General features: G+C 35.5%; 1 protein-coding gene across 1 annotated transcript in view; it reads right to left on the reverse strand.

Annotated features, from left to right (window-relative positions):
* atp10a (ATPase phospholipid transporting 10A) overlaps positions 1–22,866 on the reverse strand; it is a 192,738-nt gene that overhangs the window by 40,382 nt on the left and 129,490 nt on the right. The window contains exon 15 of the mRNA XM_061977588.2: positions 14,922–14,998. Within this exon, the coding sequence (XP_061833572.2) occupies positions 14,922–14,998 (77 nt within the window). The remainder of the gene's footprint in view (positions 1–14,921; positions 14,999–22,866) is intronic.

Genomic DNA, 22,866 nt, shown 5'->3' on the forward strand with positions numbered 1-22,866 from the left:
ACCGGTCGATCCCGGAGGGTGTGTCAGTCGATCACCAGCCAGGCATTAAAAAAATAGTCCTAAAAATGAGCGATCATAAATCTTCACTATGACGTCACTTTCGTCACTTGATTGACATTCACGGCACCCGAGGGTCTTCTGAGATGACGCTGGCTGCTGCCAGCTCATTAAAATTACCGACTGGAAGGCGAGAAACACTTTATTTCAACAGACTCTGGCGCCGTACCTGTTGTCAAAACTCCAAATACCGACTGCACAGTTGCGCTAACAAAACAAGAGTCTCAGAAAGCTGGCGTGCACAAGCTAGCAAGCTACGGAGTTTGCCGACAATGTATTTCTTGTAAAGTGTATACAAAGGAGTACGGAAGCTGGACAAATAAGATGCCAAAAACCAACCACTTTCATGTGGTATTGGACAGAAAGGAGGACTTTTTTCTCCTCCATTCGAAAATGCGGACCTTATCAGCACCACTGTCTGATTCCTATCAATGCAAGTCATCAGAATCAGGTAATACACCAACTTATATTCTTGTCTTCATGAAAGAAAGGAATCTTATATGTGTTAAACATGCCTGTATTATCTTTAAACACCTTAACTTGTTAACAATATTAACTATATGTGTTAAACATGCTTGCATTATCTTTAAACACCTTTAACTTGTTAACAATATTAACTATATGTGTTAAACATGCTTGTATTATCATTAAACACCTTTAACTTGTTAACAATATTAACTATATGTGTTAAACATGCTTGTATTATCTTTAAACACCTTTAACTTATTAATAATATTACCGTATTTTCCGCACCATAAGCCGCCCTGGGTTAAAAGCCGCGCCTTCAATGAACGGCATATTTCAAAACTTTGTCCACCTATAAGCCGCCCCGTGTTATAAGCCGCATCTAACTGCGCTAAAGGAATGTCAAAAAAACAGTCGGATAGGTCAGTCAAACTTTAATAATATATTAAAAACCAGCGTGATGTGGGCGCGCATGGAGTCGTATATCAACATGGACGGAGCTGCGTGAAAAAAGCCACCCGGCCTCTTCGCGTAAACTTACCTTAACCACTCGCTCATCTTTTCTTCATCCATCCATCCCTTCGAGTTAGCTTTTATGATGACGCCGGCTGGAAAGGTCTCTTTTGGCAAGGTCTTCCTTTTGAATATCACCATGGGTGGAAGTTTCTGGCCATTAGCATGGCAAGCTAGAACCACAGTGAAGGATGACTTCTCATTCCCTGTGGTGCGAATATTCACCGTACGTGCTCCCGTTGTATCCACAGTGCGGTTCACAGGAATATCAAAAGCCAGTGGAACCTCGTCCATGTTGATAATGTTCTCTGGCCGGATCTTTTTTTCAGCTATCTTGTTTTTACAATATGCACGGAAAGTAGCCAGCTTTTCTTGAAAGTCTTTAGGCAGTTGCTGTGAAATAGTAGTCCGTGTGCGGATGGAGAGATTGCGTCTTTTCATGAACCGGAAACCTGTCGCTTAGTAGGAGCCATTTTGTGGTCTTTACAGATGTAAACACACAAAGGAAATGAAACGTAATATCCGCGCGCTTCTTCTTCTTCTTCTACCGGGGCGGGTGGTTGCTTACAGTAGAAGAAGAAGCGCTTCCTGTTCTATGGGGGCGGGTGCTTACCTTGGCGGTTGCTTGCGTAGAAGAAGAAGCACTTCCTCTTCTACGGGGAAAAAAGATGGCGGCTGTTTACCGTAGTTGCGAGACCGAAACTTTATGAAAATGAATCTTAATATTAATCCATATATAAAGCGCACCGGGTTATAAGCCGCACTGTCAGCTTTTGAGTAAATTTGTGGTTTTTAGGTGCGGCTAATAGTGCGGAAAATACGGTAACTATGTATTAAACATGATTGTATTATCATTAAACACCTTTAACTTGTTAACAATATTAACTATATGTATTATCTTTAAACACCTTTAACTTGTTAACAATGTTAACTATATGTAGTAAACATACTTGTATTATCATTAAACACCTTTAATTTATTAACAATATTAACTATATGTATTAAACATTCTTGTATTATCATTAAACACCTTTAATTTATTAACAATATTAACTATGTGTTAAACATGATTGCATTATCATTAAACACCTTTAATTTATTAACAATATTAACTATATGTGTTAAACATGGTTGCATTATCATTAAACACCTTTAACTTATTAACAAAAACATATATTTCAAAAATAAGTAAATATAAATTATATATATGAATGAGGTAGATCCCCACGACTTGATCAATTGAAAAGTAGCTCGCCTGCAGAAAAAATGTGAGCACCCCTGTTCTACACGGTTGTCTTTAAATGTTAAATACATTTAAAAAAAAATCCATTATATATTTTAACATGCAGGTATGAAATGATTTAAGAAGGTTATTTTAAATGTTAGGTAAAAATAAAGAAAAGTCATAGAAATATAAAGAAATATAGAAATATTAAAATTGTTGTTAAAAAGTATAAAAATATATTTTTGTAAAATGTCTTTAAATTGCGAAAAAAATAGAGAAATAAAATAAAAAATCCTTAAAATGTTGTAGATATAGTTTTTTTAGGGGTGAATAAGTGATTAAAGGAATAATATCTTAAAATACGTCATACATTGTTTTTAAATGGTTGCTAAAATTAAGGTATTAGTAAAGTAATGTCAACAATTATATTTTAATGTTAAATAAAATAAAGAAAAAATTAAGAAATACAATCTATTTTTAGCAATAAAATAAGAAATTATTTTAGGAGGTTATGAAATGATTTTTTTTTTTTTTTTTAATTTAACATTAACTATATAAATAAACATTGATTGAACATTCAAAGAAAACCGTTGAAAATAACCTCCTAAAAGAATTTCTTAATTTATTGCTAAAAATAGTTATTTTATTTCACATTAAAATATAATTGACTGGATTGGCAGATCGGGGTGGTGGTTCCTCTCTTTAAGAAGGGGAACCGGAGGGTGTGTTCCAACTATCGTGGGATCACACTCCTCAGCCTTCCCGGTAAGGTCTATTCAGGTGTACTGGAGAGGAGGCTACGCCGGATAGTCCAACCTCGGATTCAGGAGGAACAGTGTGGTTTTCGTCCTGGTCGTGGAACTGTGGACCAGCTCTATACTCTCGGCAGGGTCCTTGAGGGTGCATGGGAGTTTGCCCAACCAGTCTATATGTGTTTTGTGGACTTGGAGAAGGCATTGGACCGTGTCCCTCGGGAAGTCCTGTGGGGAGTGCTCAGAGAGTATGGGGTATCGGACTGTCTGATTGTGGCAGTCCGCTCCCTGTATGCTCAGTGCCAGAGCTTGGTCCGCTTTGCCGGCAGTAAGTCGGACACGTTTCCAGTGAGGGTTGGACTCCGCCAAGGCTGCCCTTTGTCACCCATTCTGTTCATAACCTTTATGGACAGAATTTCTAGGCGCAGTCAAGGCGATGAGGGAATCTGGTTTGGTGGCTGCAGGATTAGGTCTCTGCTTTTTGCAGATGATGTGGTCCTGATGGCTTCATCTGGCCAGGATCTTCAGCTCTCACTGGATCGGTTCGCAGCTGAGTGTGAAGCGACTGGGATGAGAATCAGCACCTCCAAGTCCGAGTCCCTGGTTCTCGCCCGGAAAAGGGTGGATTGCCATCTCCGGGTTGGGGAGGAGATCTTGCCCCAAGTGGAGGAGTTCAAGTACCTCGGAGTCTTGTTCACGAGTGAGGGAAGAGTGGATCGTGAGATCGACAGGCGGATCGGTGCGGCGTCTTCAGTAATGCGGACGCTGTATCGATCCGTTGTGGTGAAGTAGGAGCTGAGCCGGAAGGCAAAGCTCTCAATTTACCGGTCGATCTACGTTCCCATCCTCACCTATGGTCATGAGCTTTGGGTTATGACCAAAAGGACAAGATCACGGGCACAAGCGGCCGAAATGAGTTTCCTCCGCCGGGTGGCGGGTCTCTCCCTTAGAGATAGGGTGAGAAGCTCTGCCATCCGGGAGGAGCTCAAAGTAAAGCCGCTGCTCCTCCACATGGAGAGGAGCCAGATGAGGTGGTTCGGGCATCTGGTCAGGATGCCACCCGAACGCCTCCCTAGGGAGGTGTTTAGGGCACGTCCGACCGGTAGGAGGCCGCGGGGAAGACCCAGGACACGTTGGGAAGACTATGTCTCCCGGCTGGCCTGGGAACGCCTCGGGGTCCCACAGGAAGAGCTGGAATAAGTGGCTGGGGAGAGGGAAGTCTGGGCTTCCCTGCTTAGGCTGCTGCCCCCGCGACCCGACCTCGGATAAGCGGAAGAAGATGGATGGATGGATGGATGGAAATTACTTTACTAATAACACATTATTTTAGCAGCTATTTAAAAACAATGTATGACGTATTTTAAGATATTATAACAGTTTAAAGATAATTATTTTTATTTTATTTTTTATTTTTTTATTTTTTTAGCAATTTAGAGACATTTAAATAAAAACTATATTTTTATTATAACAGTAGAAATGGTTGTATTTTTCCAATTAGCCCTTATTAACATACACCTTGTCTGGAGATGATACAAAATCCTTGCTAGCCCCTGGTGGCCAGTGAGGGGGATGCGCCTCACAGCGCCGCTTTAAAGAGTGAGTTTACTACCTGGGTGACAGGTGACAGGTGACAGGTGTGTGGTGGAGCTGTGCAGAGCACTAATTAGTGCCACTTCACAGCTGCACGGGGAGATGGCTAATAATAGCAAGGCAACATCTCGGCGCTGTCTCTCTCAGAGCGCGTTTGCATAAACAGATGTTAGGGTTTTTTCCAGGCAAGATCACCTTCCTGGAGTGGTGAGCTCAGCAGGACCATCACTCATGTTGGTAGCTGGGGGACCTGCCCCCTACCTGCCCGCTACCTGCCCGCTGCCTGCCCCTTACCTGCCCCTGACCTGCCCCTGACCTGCCCCCAACCTGCCTCCTACCAAAGTCACGCATGCACACACTAAATGAGGACCAGGCATTCAAAAAAGACATTGGCTCACATAGATAGCTATGTTCATGTTGCAAACTTAATATGTTAAAACGTAATGTTAGCATGTAGCTCACATAGATAGCTATGTTAAGGTTGCAAACTGAAGATGATGTTAAAACGTAATGTTAGCATGTAGCTCACATAGCTAAGTTAATTTTGCCCAATTAAGATGTTAAAATGTAATGTTAGCATGTAGCTCACATAATAATGCTCGTATTACTAACGTAGAATATTTTTTATATGTAATGTTAGCATGTATCTCACTTAGCTTTGCTTGTGTTGCTTACCTAGCATGATGTTTAAATGTAATGTTAGCATGTAGCTCACATAGCTAAGTTAATGTTGCCCACTTAAGATATTGAAATGTAATGTTAGCATGTAGCTCACATAGCTATGCTAGTGTTGCTAACCTCGCATGATGTTAAAATGTCATGTTAGCATGTATCTCACATAGCTATGCTTGTGTTGCAAACCTGACATGTTAAAATGTAATGTTAGCATGTAGTTAACATAGCTATGCTTGTGTTGCTTACCTAGCATGATGTTTAAATGTAATGTTAGCATGTAGCTCACATAGCTAAGTTAATGTTGCCCACTTAAGATATTGAAATGTAATGTTAGCATGTAGCTCACATAGCTATGCTAGTGTTGCTAACCTCGCATGATGTTAAAATGTCATGTTAGCATGTATCTCACATAGCTATGCTAGTGTTGCAAACCTGACATGTTAAAATGTAATGTTAGCATGTAGTTAACATAGCTATGCTTGTGTTGCTTACCTCGCATGATGTTAAAATGTAATGTTAGCATGTAGCTCACATAGCTAAGTTAATGTTGCTCACTTAAGATATTGAAATGTAATGTTAGCATGTAGCTCACATACATAGCTATTTTAATGTTGCAAACTTAAGATGATGTCAAAACGTAATGTTAGCATGAAACTCACATAGCTATATTCTTGCTGCTAACCTAGCATGATGTTAAAATGTAAAGTTAGCATGTAGCTCACATAGATAGCTATGTTAATGTTGCAAACTTAAGAGAGGATGTTAAAACGTAATGTTAGCATGTAACTCACATAGCTAAGTTAATTTTGCCCACTTAAGATGTTAAAATGTAATGTTAGCATGTAGCTCATATAAATATGCTCATATTACTAACGTAGAATATTTTTTATATGTAATGTTAGCGTGTAGCTCACTTAGCTATGCTTGTGTTGCTTACCTAGCCTGATGTTTAAATGTAATGTTAGCATGTAGCTCACATAGCTAAGTTAATGTTGCCCACTTAAGATATTAAAATGTAGTGTTAGCATGTAGCTCACATACATAGCTCTGTTAATGTTGCAAACTTAAGATGATGTCAAAATGTAATGTTAGCATTTGGCTCACATAGCTAAGTTAATTTTGCCCACTTAAGATGTTAAAATGTAATGTTAGCATGTAGCTCACATAGATAGCTATGTTAAGGTTGCAAACTGAAGATGATGTTAAAACGTAATGTTAGCATGTAGCTCACATAGCTAAGTTAATTTTGCCCACTTAAGATGTTAAAATGTAATGTTAGCATGTAGCTCACATAAATATGCTCGTATTACTAACGTAGAATATTTTTTATACGTAATGTTAGCGTGTAGCTCACTTAGCTTTGCTTGTGTTGCTTACCTAGCATGATGTTTAAATGTAATGTTAGCATGTAGCTCACATAGCTAAGTTAATGTTGCCCACTTAAGATATTGAAATGTAATGTTAGCATGTAGCTCATGTAGATAGCTATGTTAATGTTGCAAACTTAAGATGATGTTAAAACGTAATGTTAGCATGTAACTCACATAGCTAAGTTAATTTTGCCCACTTAAGATGTTAAAATGTAATGTTAGCATGTAGCTCATATAAATATGCTCGTATTACTAACGTAGACTATTTTTTATATGTAATGTTAGCGTGTAGCTCACTTAGCTATGCTTGTGTTGCTTACCTAGCATGATGTTTAAATGTAATGCAAGCATGTAGCTCACATAGCTAAGTTAATGTTGCCCACTTAAGATATTAAAATGTAGTGTTAGCATGTAGCTCACATAGCTAAGTTAATGTTGCCCACTTAAGATATTGAAATGTAATGTTAGCATGTAGCTCACATAGCTATGCTAGTGTTGCTAACCTCGCATGATGTTAAAATGTCATGTTAGCATGTATCTCACATAGCTATGCTAGTGTTGCAAACCTGACATGTTAAATTGTAATGTTAGCATGTAGTTAACATAGCTATGCTTGTGTTGCTTACCTCGCATGATGTTAAAATGTAATGTTAGCATGTAGCTCACATACATAGCTATTTTAATGTTGCAAACTTAAGATGATGTCAAAACGTAATGTTAGCATGAAACTCACATAGCTATATTCTTGTTGCTAACCTAGCATGATGTTAAAATGTAAAGTTAGCATGTAGCTCACATAGATAGCTATGTTAATGTTGCAAACTTAAGATGATGTTAAAACGTAATGTTAGCATTTGGCTCACATAGCTAAGTTAATTTTGCCCACTTAAGATGTTAAAATTTAATGTTAGCATGTAGCTCACATAATTATGCTCGTATTACTAACGTAGAATATTTTTTATATGTAATGCTAGCGTGTAGCTCACATAGCTATATTTTTGTTGCTAACCTAGCATGATGTTAAAATGTAATGTTAGCATATAGCTTACATAGATAGCTATGCTAATGTTGCAAACTTAAGATGGTGTTAAAACGTAATGTTAGCATGTAGCTCACATAGCTATATTTTGTTGCTAACCTAGCATGATGTTGAAATGTAATGTTAGCATGTAGCTTACATAGATAGCTATGCGAATGTTGCAAACTTAAGATGACGTTGAAACGTAATGTTAGCATGTAGCTCACATAGCTATATTTTTGTTGCTAACCTAGCATGATGTTAAAATGTAAAGTTAGCATGTAGCTCACATAGATAGCTATGTTAATGTTGCAAACTTAAGATGATGTTAAAATGTAATGTTAGCATGTAGCTCACATAGCTAAGTTAATGTTGCCCACTTAAAGATGTTAAAATGTAATGTTAGCATGTAGCTCACATAAAAATGCTCGTATTACTAACGTAGAATATTTTTTAAATGTAATGTTAGCATGTAGCTCACATAGCTATGCTAGTGTTGCTAACCTCGCATGATGTTAAAATGTCATGTTAGCATGTATCTCACATAGCTATGCTAGTGTTGCAAACCTGACATGTTAACATGTAATGGTAGCATGTAGTTAACATAGCTATGCTTGTGTTGCTTACCTAGCATGATGTTAAAATGTAATGTTAGCATGTAGCTCACATAGCTAAGTTAATGTTACTCACTTAAGATATTGAAATGTAATGTTAGCATGTAGCTCACATACATAGCTATGTTAATGTTGCAAACTTAAGATGATGTCAAAACGTAATGTTAGCATGTAGCTCACATAGCTAAGTTAATGTTGCCCACTTAAGATGTTAAAATGTAATGTTAGCATGTAGCTCACATAAATATGCTCGTATTACTAACGGAGAATATTTTTTATATGTAATGCTAGCATGTAGCTCACATAGCTATATTTTTGTTGCTAACCTAGCATGATGTTAAAATGTAATGTTAGCATGTAGCTTACATAGATAGCTATGCTAATGTTGCAAACTTAAGTTGATGTTAAAACGTAATGTTAGCATGTAGCTCACATAGCTATATTTTTGTTGCTAACCTAGCATGATGTTAAAATGTAATATTAGCATGTAGCTCACATAGCTATGTTAATGTTGCCCACTTAAGATGATGCTAAAATGTAATGTTAGCATGTAGCTCACATAAATATGCTCGTATTACTAACGGAGAATATTTTTTATATGTAATGTTAGCATGTAGCTCACATAGCTATGTTAATGTTGCCCACTTAAGATGTTACAATGTAATGTTAGCATGTATCTCACATAAATATACTCGTATTGCTAACGTAGAATATTTTTTATATGTAATGTCAGCTATGCTTGTGTTGCTTACCTAGCATGATGTTAAAATGTAATGTTAGCATGTAGCTCACATAGATAGCTATGTTAATGTTGCAAACTTAAGATGTTGTTAAAACGTAATGTTAGCATGTAGCTCACATAGCTAAGTCAATGTTGCCCACTTAAAGATGTTAAAATGTAATGTTAGCATGTACCTCACATAGCTAAGTTAAAGTTGCCCACTTAAGATGTTAAAATGTAATATTAGCATGTAGCTCACGTAGCTAAGTTAATGTTGCCCACTTAAGATGTTAAAATGTAATGTTAGCATGTATCTCACATAGCTATGCTTGTGTTTCTTACCTAGCATGATGTTTAAATGTAATGTTAGCATGTAGCTCACATAGCTAAGTTAATGTTGCCCACTTAAGATATTGAAATGGAATGTTAGCATGTAGCTCACATAGCTATGCTAGTGTTGCTAACCTCGCATGATGTTAAAATGTCATGTTAGCATGTATCTCACATAGCTATGCTTGTGTTGCAAACCTGACATGTTAAAATGTAATGTTAGCATGTAGTTAACATAGCTATGCTTGTGTTGCTTACCTAGCATGATGTTAAAATGTAATGTTAGCATGTAGCTCACATAGCTAAGTTAATGTTGCTCACTTAAGATATTGAAATGTAATGTTAGCATGTAGCTCACATACATAGCTCTGTTAATGTTGCAAACTTATGATGATGTCAAAATGTAATGTTAGCATTTGGCTCACATAGCTAAGTTAATTTTGCCCACTTAAGATGTTAAAATGTAATGTTAGCATGTAGCTCACTTAAATATGCTCGTATTACTAACGTAGAATATTTTTTATATGTAATGCTAGCGTGTAGCTCACATAGCTATATTGTCGTTGCTAACGTAGCATGATGTTAAAATGTAGTGTTAGCATGTAGCTTACATAGATAGCTATGCTAATGTTACAAACTTAAGATGATAATAAAACGTAATGTTAGCATGTAGCTCACATAGCTATATTTTTGTTGCTAACCTAGCATGATGTTAAAATGTAAAGTTAGCATGTAGCTCACATAGATAGCTATGTTAATGTTGCAAACTTAAGATGATGTTAAAATGTAATGTTAGCATGTAGCTCACATAAATATGCTCATATTGCTAACGTAGAATATTTTTTATATGTAATGTCAGCTATGCTTGTGTTGCTTACCTAGCATGATGCTAAAATGTAATGTTACCAAGTAGCTCACATAGCTAAGTTAATGTTGCCCACTTAAGATATTGAAATGTATTGTTAGCATGTAGCTCACATAGATAGCTATGTTAATGTTGCAAACTTAAGATGATGTCAAAATGTAATGTTAGCATGTAGCTCACATAGCTAAGTTAATGTTGCCCACTTAAGATGTTAAAATGTAATGTTAGCATGTAGCTCACATATATATGCTCGTATTACTAACGTATAATATGTTTTATATGTAATGCTAGCGTGTAGCTCACATAGCTATATTTTTGTTGCTAACCTAGCATGATGTTAAAATGTAGTTAGCATGTAGCTTACAAAGATAGCTATGCTAATGTTGCAAACTTAAGATGATGTTAAAACGTAATGTTAGCATGTAGCTCACATAGCTATATTTTTGTTGCTAACCTAGCATGATGTTAAAATGTAAAGTTAGCATGTAGCTCACATAGATGGCTATGTTAATGTTGCCCACTTAAGATGTTAAAATGTAATGTTAGCATGTATCTCACATAAATATGCTCGTATTGTTAACTTAGAATATTTTTTATATGTAATGTCAGCTATGCTTGTGTTGCTTACCTAGCATGATGTTTAAATGTATTGTTAGCATGTAGCTCACATAGCTAAGTTAATGTTGCCCACTTAAGATATTGAAATGTAATGTTAGCATGTAGCTCACATAGATAGCTATGTTAATGTTGCAAACTTAAGATCATGTTAAAATGTAATGTTAGCATGTAGCTCACATAGCTAACTTAATGTTGCCCACTTAAGATGTTAAAATGTAATGCTAGCATGTATCCCACATAGATATATTTTTGTTGCTAACCTAGCATGATGTTGAAATGTAATGCTAGCATGTATCCCACATAGATATATTTTTGTTGCTAACCTAGCATGATGTTGAAATGTAATGTTAGCATGTAGCTTACATAGATAGCTATGCTAATGTTGCAAACTTAAGATGATGTTAAAACGTAATGTTAGCATGTAGCTCACATAGCTATATTTTTGTTGCTAACCTAGCATGATGTTAAAATGTAAAGTTAGCATGTAGCTCACATAAATAGCTATGTTAATGTTGCAAACTTAAGATGATGTTAAAATATAACGTTAGCATGTAGCTCACATAAATATGCTCGTATTACTAACAGAGAATATTTTTTATATGTAATATTAGCATGTAGCTCACATAGCTATATTTTTGTTGCTAACCTAGCATGATGTTAAAATGTAAAGTTAGCATGTAGCTCACATAGATAGCTATGTTAATGTTGCCCACTTAAGATGTTAAAATGTAATGTTAGCATGTATCTCACATAAATATGCTCGTATTGTTAACTTAGAATATTTTTTATATGTAATGTCAGCTATACTTGTGTTGCTTACCTAGCATGATGTTAAAATGTAATGTTAGCATGTAGCTCACATAGCTAAGTTAATGTTGCCCACTTAAGATATTGAAATGTAATGTTAGCATGTAGCTCACATAGATAGCTATGCTAATGTTGCAAACTTAAGATGATGTTAAAATGTAATGTTAGCATGTAGCTCACATAGCTAACTTAATGTTGCCCATTTAAGATGTTAAAATGTAATGCTAGCATGTATCCCACATAGATATATTTTTGTTGCTAACCTAGCATGATGTTGAAATGTAATGCTAGCATGTATCCCACATAGATATATTTTTGTTGCTAACCTAGCATGATGTTGAAATGTAATGTTAGCATGTAGCTTACATAGATAGCTATGCTAATGTTGCAAACTTAAGATGATGTTAAAACGTAATGTTAGCATGTAGCTCACATAGCTATATTTTTGTTGCTAACCTAGCATGATGTTAAAATGTAAAGTTAGCATGTAGCTCACATAAATAGCTATGTTAATGTTGCAAACTTAAGATGATGTTAAAATATAACGTTAGCATGTAGCTCACATAAATATGCTCGTATTACTAACAGAGAATATTTTTTATATGTAATATTAGCATGTAGCTCACATAGCTATATTTTTGTTGCTAACCTAGCATGATGTTAAAATGTAAAGTTAGCATGTAGCTCACATAGATAGCTATGTTAATGTTGCCCACTTAAGATGTTTAAATGTAATGTTAGCATGTATCTCACATAAATATGCTCGTATTGTTAACTTAGAATATTTTTTATATGTAATGTCAGCTATGCTTGTGTTGCTTACCTAGCATGATGTTAAAATGTAATATTAGCATGTAGCTCACATAGCTAAGTTAATGTTGCCCACTTAAGATGTTAAATGTAATGTTAGCATGTATCTCACATAAATATGCTCGTATAACTAACGTAGAATATTTTTTATATGTAATGTCAGCTATGCTTGTGTTGCTTACCTAGCATGATGCTAAAATGTAATGTTACCAAGTAGCTCACATAGCTAAGTTAATGTTGCCCACTTAAGATATTGAAATGTATTGTTAGCATGTAGCTCACATAGATAGCTATGTTAATGTTGCAAACTTAAGATGTCAAAATGTAATGTTAGCATGTAGCTCACATAGCTAAGTTAATGTTGCCCACTTAAGATGTTAAAATGTAATGTTAGCATGTAGCTCACATATATATGCTCGTATTACTAACGTATAATATGTTTTATATGTAATGCTAGCGTGTAGCTCACATAGCTATATTTTTGTTGCTAACCTAGCATGATGTTAAAATGTAGTTAGCATGTAGCTTACATAGATAGCTATGCTAATGTTGCAAACTTAAGATGATGTTAAAACGTAATGTTAGCATGTAGCTCACATAGCTATATTTTTGTTGCTAACCTAGCATGATGTTAAAATGTAAAGTTAGCATGTAGCTCACATAGATGGCTATGTTAATGTTGCCCACTTAAGATGTTAAAATGTAATGTTAGCATGTATCTCACATAAATATGCTCGTATTGTTAACTTAGAATATTTTTTATATGTAATGTCAGCTATGCTTGTGTTGCTTACCTAGCATGATGTTTAAATGTATTGTTAGCATGTAGCTCACATAGCTAAGTTAATGTTGCCCACTTAAGATATTGAAATGTAATGTTAGCATGTAGCTCACATAGATAGCTATGTTAATGTTGCAAACTTAAGATCATGTTAAAATGTAATGTTAGCATGTAGCTCACATAGCTAACTTAATGTTGCCCACTTAAGATGTTAAAATGTAATGCTAGCATGTATCCCACATAGATATATTTTTGTTGCTAACCTAGCATGATGTTGAAATGTAATGCTAGCATGTATCCCACATAGATATATTTTTGTTGCTAACCTAGCATGATGTTGAAATGTAATGTTAGCATGTAGCTTACATAGATAGCTATGCTAATGTTGCAAACTTAAGATGATGTTAAAACGTAATGTTAGCATGTAGCTCACATAGCTATATTTTTGTTGCTAACCTAGCATGTTAAAATGTAAAGTTAGCATGTAGCTCACATAAATAGCTATGTTAATGTTGCAAACTTAAGATGATGTTAAAATATAACGTTAGCATGTAGCTCACATAAATATGCTCGTATTACTAACAGAGAATATTTTTTATATGTAATATTAGCATGTAGCTCACATAGCTATATTTTTGTTGCTAACCTAGCATGATGTTAAAATGTAAAGTTAGCATGTAGCTCACATAGATAGCTATGTTAATGTTGCCCACTTAAGATGTTAAAATGTAATGTTAGCATGTATCTCACATAAATATGCTCGTATTGTTAACTTAGAATATTTTTTATATGTAATGTCAGCTATACTTGTGTTGCTTACCTAGCATGATGTTAAAATGTAATATTAGCATGTAGCTCACATAGCTAAGTTAATGTTGCCCACTTAAGATGTTAAATGTAATGTTAGCATGTATCTCACATAAATATGCTCGTATAACTAACGTAGAATATTTTTTATATGTAATGTCAGCTATACTTGTGTTGCTTACCTAGCATGATGTTAAAATGTAATGTTAGCATGTAGCTCACATAGCTAAGTTAATGTTGCCCACTTAAGATATTGAAATGTAATGTTAGCATGTAGCTCACATAGATAGCTATGCTAATGTTGCAAACTTAAGATGATGTTAAAATGTAATGTTAGCATGTAGCTCACATAGCTAAGTTAATGTTGCCCACTTAAGATGTTAAAATGTAATGTTAGCATGTAGCTCACATAGCTAAGTTAATGTTGCCCACTTAAGATGTTAAAATGTAATGTTAGCATGTATCTCACATAGCTAAGTTAATTTTGCCCACTTAAGATGTTAAAATGTAATGTTAGCATGTAGCTCACTTAGCTACGTTGATGTTGCCCACTTGAGATGTTAAAATGTAATGTTAGCATGTAGCTCACATAGCTAAGTTGATGTTGCCCACTTACGATATTAAAATGTAATGTTAGCATGTAGCTCACGTAGCTAAGTTGATGTTGCTTCTTAAGATATTAAAATGTAATGTTAGCATGTAGCTCACATAGCTAAGTTAATGTTGGCCACTTGAGATGTTAAAATGTAATGTTAGCATGTAGCTCACATAGCTAAGTTAATGTTGCCCACTTAAGATGTTAAAATGTAATGTTAGCATGTAGCTCACATAGCTAAGTTAATGTTGCCCACTTAAGATGTTAAAATGTAATGTTAGCATTATGTGTTCCTGCAGACATTTTACCTGCATGCCCTCCTGCCCGGAAATGCCTACGCCCACGTCGGCCACCTGGATCATGCTGACGTCGTTGGCCCCGTCACCTGAGGTGGAACAAAAGACCGTCCTGTGAGACCAAAGGAAACCAAATGGAGTCCGTGGAAAAGAGTGCGGCCTTGCTATTTGGTTCTTCATCTGGGAATCGGACGCGCTAACCTCTGAACCACCGCACTGCCCGACAAACATGTTGCGTATTTTCGATGGACACAGAGATGCACTGTGGGAAGACTGGCAGACGTGGGTTAGCATGTTGCCGCCGAGCTTGCCAAAGCGTCTTCATCCAAGAAGCTGATGAGCGCCATCTGTCTTCTCACCTCAGAGGAATACGACTGACAAGAACTCCTCTTCACTATAGTGCAAACTCCATTTTCACAACGCTCGGGTGGCACTAACTCAGGGGTTGGCACAATCGTTAGCATTCTAATATTAGCATGCTAGCTTTTTTGCTCATTTTGCAAGTCAAATATTTTGTTACTTTACTAAAGATACCTTTTAGCATGCTAAAGTTGGTTAGTATGCTAGTTTTTTTTATAGCAAATTTGGTACTTGATGCAAGCTAATATTAGCATGCTAGCTATTTTGCAAGTCATATTTTGTTACTTGACTAATGATACCTTTTAGCATGCTAATGTTGGTTAGCATGAAAGCTTTTGTGCACCTTTTGCAAGTCAAATATTTTGTTACTTTACTAATGATAACTGTTAGCGCGCTAATGTTGGTTAGCATGCTAGCTTTTTTGCTCATTTTGCAAGTGAAATATTTTGTTACTTTACTAATAATACCTTTTAGCATGCTAATGTTGGTTAGCATGCTAGCTTTTCATAGCAAATTTGGTACTTGATGTAAGTTAATGTTAGCATGCTTGTTTTTTTTCTCATTTTGCAAGTCAAATATTTTGTTACTTGACTAATAATACCTGTTAGCATGCTAATTTTGGTTAGCATGCTAGTTTTTTTATAGTAAATTTGGTACTTGATGTAAGTTCATGTTACATGCTAGCTTTTTTGCTCATTTTGCAAGTCAAATATTTTGTTACTTTACTAATGATACCCTTTAGCATGCTAATGTTGGTTAGTATGCTAGCTTTTTTATAGCAAATTTGGTACTTGATGAAAGCTAATATTAGCATGCTAGCTTTTTTGCTCATTTTGCAAGTCAAATATTTTGTTACTTGACTAATAATACCTTTTAGCATGCCAATGTTGGTTAGTATGCTAGCTTTTTCTTTAGCGAATTTGGTACTTGATGTAAGCTAATATAAGCATGCTAGCTTTTTGGAAAAATATTTTTCAGGTACACACCTCAAAGTAATATATTTTGGTACTTGACGCATGTTAATGCTAGCTTTTTTTTGCTAATTTTGCAAGTATATTAGCATGCTAATGTTGGCTAGTATGCTTGCTTTTTTATAGCAAATTTGGTACTTGGTGTAAGCTAATGTTAGCAGGCTAGCATTTTGGAAAAATATTTTTAGGTACACACCTCAGAGTAATACATTTTGGTACTTGATGCATGTTAATGCTAGCTTTTTTGCTAATTTTGCAAGTAAAATATTCTGTTACTTTACTAATACCTTTTAGCATGCTAATGTTGGTTAGCATGCTAGCTTTTTTGCTCATTTTGCAAGTCAAATATTTTGTTACTTGACTAATAATAGCTTTTAGCATGCTAAAGTTGGTTAGCATGCTAGCTTTTTTGCTCATTTTGCTAGTCAAATATTTTGTTACTTTACTTATAATACCTGTTAGCATGCTAATGTTGGTTAGCATACTAGCTTTTTTGTTCATTTTGCAAGTCCAATATTTTGTTACTTGACGAGTAATACCTTTTAGCATGCTAATTTCCATAGCAAATTTGGTACTTGATGTAAGTTAATGTTAGCAGGCTAGCATTTTGGAAAAATATTTTCAGGTACACACAGAGTAATACATTTTGGTACCTGACACATGTTAATGCTAGCTTTTTTCCTAATTTTGCAAGTATATTAGAATGCTAATGTTGCTTAGTATGCTAGTTTTTTTTGTGTGAATTTGGTACTTGATGCAAGCTAATGTTAGCAGGCTAGAATTTTGGAAAAATATTTTCAGAGTAATATATTTTGGTACTTGACGCATGTTAATGCTAGCTTTTTTGCTAATAGTATATTAACATGGTAATGTTGGTTAGTATGCTAGCTTTTCCTTTTAGTGAATATGGTACATGATGCAAGCTAATGTTAGCAGGCTAGCATTTTGGAAAAATATTTTCAGGTACACACAGGGTAATACATTTTGGTACTTGACGCATGTTAACGCTAGCTTTTTTGCTGATTTTGCAAGTACACATCTCAGTGTCAAATATTTTGTTACATGACTAATGATACCTGTTAGCATGTTAATGTTTGTTAATACGCTAGCTTTTTTTTTTTAAACGAATTTGTTACTTGATGCAAGCTAATGTTAGCAGGCTAGCATTTTGGAAAAATAACTTCGGATACACACCTCATTTTGATACTTGACGCATGTTACAGTTAATATTTTAACATGCTAACATTAGCATATGCTACATTTTTTAGCTAATTTAGCACGTATACATCTCAGTGTCATATTTTGTTACTTGACGAATAATACCTGTTAACGTACTGTTAGACTGCTAGCTTTTTTAAGCTAATTTTGTAGGTATACACCTCAGTCATATATTGATGCAAACTAATGTTAGCAGGCTGATATTTAAAAAACCCCTCTGGTAAACACCTTTCAGTAATGTATTTTGTTACTTGGCGCATGTTACAGTTACCACTTTAGCATGCTAACATTAACATATGCTATATTTCTAGTAGAAAAGGCAATTTCGGTAGAAATTTTGTGTGAATGCCGAAGAGCCAAAGCTGTACTGAAATGCTAACCATTAGCATGAATGAAATAACAAAATGACACCAATGGCACTGAGGTTTATACCAGCAAAATGAGCTAAACAAGCTAGCATGCTAACAGTACTATGCTAAAAATAGCATGTATACAGTTACCAAAATGGTGAAATAACAATATGACACTGAGGTGTATACCAGCAAAATGAGCTTAAAAAAAGCTAGCATGCTAACAGTACTATGTTAACATGCTAACAAAAGCATGTTTACAGTTAGCATTAGTGAAATAGCACAATATGACACTGAGGTGTATACCAGCCAAATGAGCTTTAAAAAGGTAGCATGCTAATAGTACTATGCTAACAATAGCATTTTTACAGTTAGCAAAATGGTGAAATAATATGACACTGTGGTGTATACCAGCAAAATGAGCTTAAAAAAAGCAAGCATGCTGACAGTGCAATGCTAACATGCTAACAAATTCATGTTTACAGTTAGCATTAGTGAAATAACAATAAGACACTGAGGTGTATACCAGCAAAATGAAATAAAATAGGTAACATGCTGACTGTACTATGCTAACAATAACATGTTTACAGTTAGCAAAATGCTGAAATAACAATATGACTAAAAAGCTACCATGCTAACAGTGCTAAGCTAATATGCTAACAAAAGCATGTTTACTGTTAGCATTAATGAAATAACACAATATGACACTGAGGTGTGTACCAGCAAAATGAGCTTCAAAAAAAAGGTAGCATGCTAACAGTACTATGCTAACAATAGCATGTTTACTGTTAGCAAAATCGTGAAATAACAAATATAATAGACTTAGGTGTATACCAGCAAAATGAACTAAAAAGCTAGCATGCTAACAGTACTATGCTAACATGCTAACAAAAGCATGTTTACTGTTAGCATTAATGAAATAACACAATATGACACTGAGGTGTATCCCCGAAAAGTGAGCTTAAAAAAGGTAGCATGCTGACTGTACTATGCTAACAATAGCATGTTTACAGCTAGCATTAGTGAAATAACACAATATGACACTGAGGTGTATACCGGCAAAATGAGCTAAAAAGCTAGCATGCTAACAGTACAATGCTAACATGCTAACAATAGCATGTTTACAGTTAGCATTAGTGAAATAATATGACACTGAGGTGTATGCCTGCAAAATCAGCTTAAAAAAAAGCTAGCATGCTAACAGTACTATGCAAACATGCTAACAAACGCATGTTTACTGTTAGCATTAATGAAATAACAATATGACACTGAGGTGTATGCCAGCAAAATGAGCTAAAAAGCTAGCATGCTAACAGTACTATGCTAACAAAAGCATGTTTACAGTTAGCATTAGTGAAATAACAATATGACACTGAGGTGTAAAACTGAAAAAAGAGTTAAAAGAGAGGCTGACTGTACTATGCTAACAATAGCATGTTTACAGTTAGCATTGGTGAAATAACACAATATGACACTGAGGTGTATACCTGAAAAATGAGCTAAAAAGCTAGCATGCTAACAATACTATGCTAACATGCTAACAATAGCATGTTTACAGCTAGCATTAGTGAAATAACAATATGACACTGAGGTGTATGCCTGCAAAATTAGCTTTAAAAAAAGCTAGCATGCTAACAGTACTATGCTAACATGCTAACAAACGCATGTTTACTGTTAGCATTAATGAAATAACAATATGACACTGAGGTGTATGCCAGCAAAATGAGCTAAAAAGCTAGCATGCTAACAGTACTATGCTAATATGCTAACAATAGCATGTTTACAGTTAGCAAAATGGTGAAATAACAATATGACACTGAGGTGTATACCGGCAAAATGAACTAAAAAGCCAGCATGCTAACAGTACTATGCTAACAAAAGCATGTTTACAGTTAGCATTAGTAAAATAACAATATGAAACTGAGGTGTATAACTGAAAAAAGAGCTAAAAGAGATGCTGACTGTACTATGCTAACAAAAGCATGTTTACAGTTAGCATTGGTGAAATAACACAATATGACACTGAGGTGTATACCTGAAAAATGAGCTAAAAAGCTAGCATGCTAACAATACTATGCTAACATGCTAACAATAGCATGTTTACAGCTAGCATTAGTGAAATAACACAATATGACACTGAGGTGTATACCTGAAAAATGAGCTAAAAGGCTAGCATGCTAACAATACTATGCTAACATGCTAACAATGGCATGTTTACAGCTAGCATTAGTGAAATAACACAATATGACACTGAGGTGTATACCGGCAAAATGAGCTAAAAAGCTAGCATGCTAACAGTACAATGTTAACATGCTAACAATAGCATGTTTACAGTTAGCATTAGTGAAATAACAATATGACACTGAGGTGTATGCCTGCAAAATTAGCTTTAAAAAAGCTAGCATGCTAACAGTACTATGCTAACATGCTAACAAACACATGTTTACTGTTAGCATTAATGAAATAACAATATGACACTGAGGTGTATGCCAGCAAAATGAGATAAAAAGCTAGCATGCTAACAGTACTATGCTAACAACAGCATGTTTACAGTTAGCAAAATGGTGAAATAACAATATGACACTGAGGTGTATACCGGCAAAATGAACTAAAAAGCCAGCATGCTAACAGTACTATGCTAACAAAAGCATGTTTACAGTTAGCATTAGTGAAATAACAATATGGCACTGAGGTGTATACCGGCAAAATGAGCTAAAAAGCTAGCATGCTAACAGTACAATGCTAACATGCTAACAATAGCATGTTTACAGTTAGCATTAGTGAAATAATATGACACTGAGGTGTATGCCTGCAAAATTAGCTTTAAAAAAAGCTAGCATGCTAACAGTACTATGCTAACATGCTAACAAACGCATGCTTACTGTTAGCATCAATGAAATAACAATATGACACTGAGGTGTAAGCCAGCAAAATGAGCTAAAAAGCTAGCATGCTAACAGTACTATGCTAACATGCTAACAAACGCATGTTTACTGTTAGCATTAATGAAATAACGCAATATGACTGAGGTGTATACCGGCAAACTAAGCCATAAAAAAGGTAGCATGCTAACAGTACTATGCTAACATGCTAACAATAATGTTTACAGTGAACAATTAATGAAATACAAAATACAATATATTTTGCCCTTAAATGTTTCTTGCAGTCTGCAGCAAAAGGCGGCAGGTCGCCAGTTGATCATAATAACTTGATGAAAGAGTGTTGTAGCTGCACACAAAGGCAAAAGTGGCACTAGCTGGTAAGAAGACAACAGCTTGCACTGATTGGAAGCCATCATGTATCGACTTTATGACCGTGCTTCGCAACACAACTGTCCAATCAGCGCACAGTCTGTATCGCCTCTCCCCATATCGTCCAGTGCTCCGCTAGCGGGCCGGTGTTTGTTGCCGGAGCTCCAGCATCACCCGGCCTCCCTGGTGGGATGAGCTGCGGCACTCTCCTCGCTGACAAAGTGCTCGTCTGGCAAAAAAACAGCGGCGGATGCTCGCGAAAGCAGCGGGAACAAATAAATACTTGCTGGGGTCATCAGGTTTGGCCCCCGGGCCTCGCTTTCATTACTGGCCGTGATTTACTGAGACATTTTTAGACCGCATCCAGACATGCACTGTGGGTGTGAACCCCTCCCTTCTAGAACCTTCTCCTCAGCACATCTGCCTGACTCACCACAGTCACACCTTTTTCTTGTCCCAAATGCTGCAAAGATAAACATTTTTATGGAATTAATTCCAAAAACAACCTAAATACAATCTGACTGCCCTCCAATCTACCACGTTACCTTATTTTCCCCACGATAAGCCGCTTTGAACCCTGCGGCTTATAAAACCGTGCAGCTAATGTATGTTTTTTTTCCTTGCTAACGGTCGTGATGTTTTGTGTTCAACAAATTATTTTCATATTACACCGACAGAGACACTGAAAGGTTAGCATTAAAAAAAAATTCAGTTACACAGCTCCGAGTAAAATATTTTAGCACTTGACGCTTGTCAGAGTTACATTTTATCATGCTAACATTAGCATGCTAAATTTTTTTAGCCACATATTTTGGTATTTCACTAATGCTAACTGTAAGCATGCTTTTTTAACCTGTTAGCATGCTAACTTTTTTTAAAGCTCATTTTGCTTATATTTTCTATCTGGTGTTAGCATTCTAATACTAGCTAGCTACCCTTTTTGTTAACTTTGCACCTCAGTGTCAGATTTTTTTTTTTTACATGACGACTAATACTGGTTAGCATGCTAGCTTAGTTTTTCAGCTCATTTTATAAGTATACACCTCAGTCATATTGTGATACTTGATGCATGCTAACATTAGCAAGCTAGCATTTAAAAAAAATTCAGGTACACACATCCGAGTAAAAATTTTTGGTACATGACGCATGTCAGAGTTACAGTTTATCATGCTAACATTAGCATGCTAGATTTTTTTAGCCACATATTTTGGTATTTCACTAATGCTAACTGTAAGCATGCTTTTTTAACCTGTTAGCATAGAACTGTAGTATGCTAGCGTTTAGTTGTTGTTTTTTTAGCTAATTTTGCTTAAATTTTCTGTTACTCGATGCTATCTGGCGTTAGCATTTTAATACTAACTACTTTTTTTGCTAACTTAGCAGGTATACACCTTAGTGTCAGATATTTTTTTTACATGACGAATAATACTGGTTAGCATGCTAACGTTAGTATGCTAGCTTTTTTTCCCCAGCTCATTTTATAGGTATACACCTCAGTCATATTGTGGTACTTGATGCATGCTAACAAAACAAAAAAAAATCAGGTACACACCTCCGAGTAAAATACTTTGGTACTTGACACATGTCAGAGTTAGCATTTGATCATGCTAACATTAGCATGCTAGATTTTTTTAGCAACAGAATGCGGCATTTCACTAATGCTAACTGTAAGCATTCTTTGTTAACCTGTTAGCATAGAACTCTTATTATGCTAGTTTTTTAAATTTTTAGCTCATTTTGCATATATTTTTCTGTTACTTGATGCTATCTGGCGTTAGCATTCTACTACTAGCTCACTACCTTTTTT

This window comes from Nerophis lumbriciformis, linkage group LG18, assembly GCF_033978685.3.
Source record: "Nerophis lumbriciformis linkage group LG18, RoL_Nlum_v2.1, whole genome shotgun sequence".
NCBI classification, from domain to species: Eukaryota; Metazoa; Chordata; class Actinopteri; order Syngnathiformes; family Syngnathidae; genus Nerophis; species Nerophis lumbriciformis.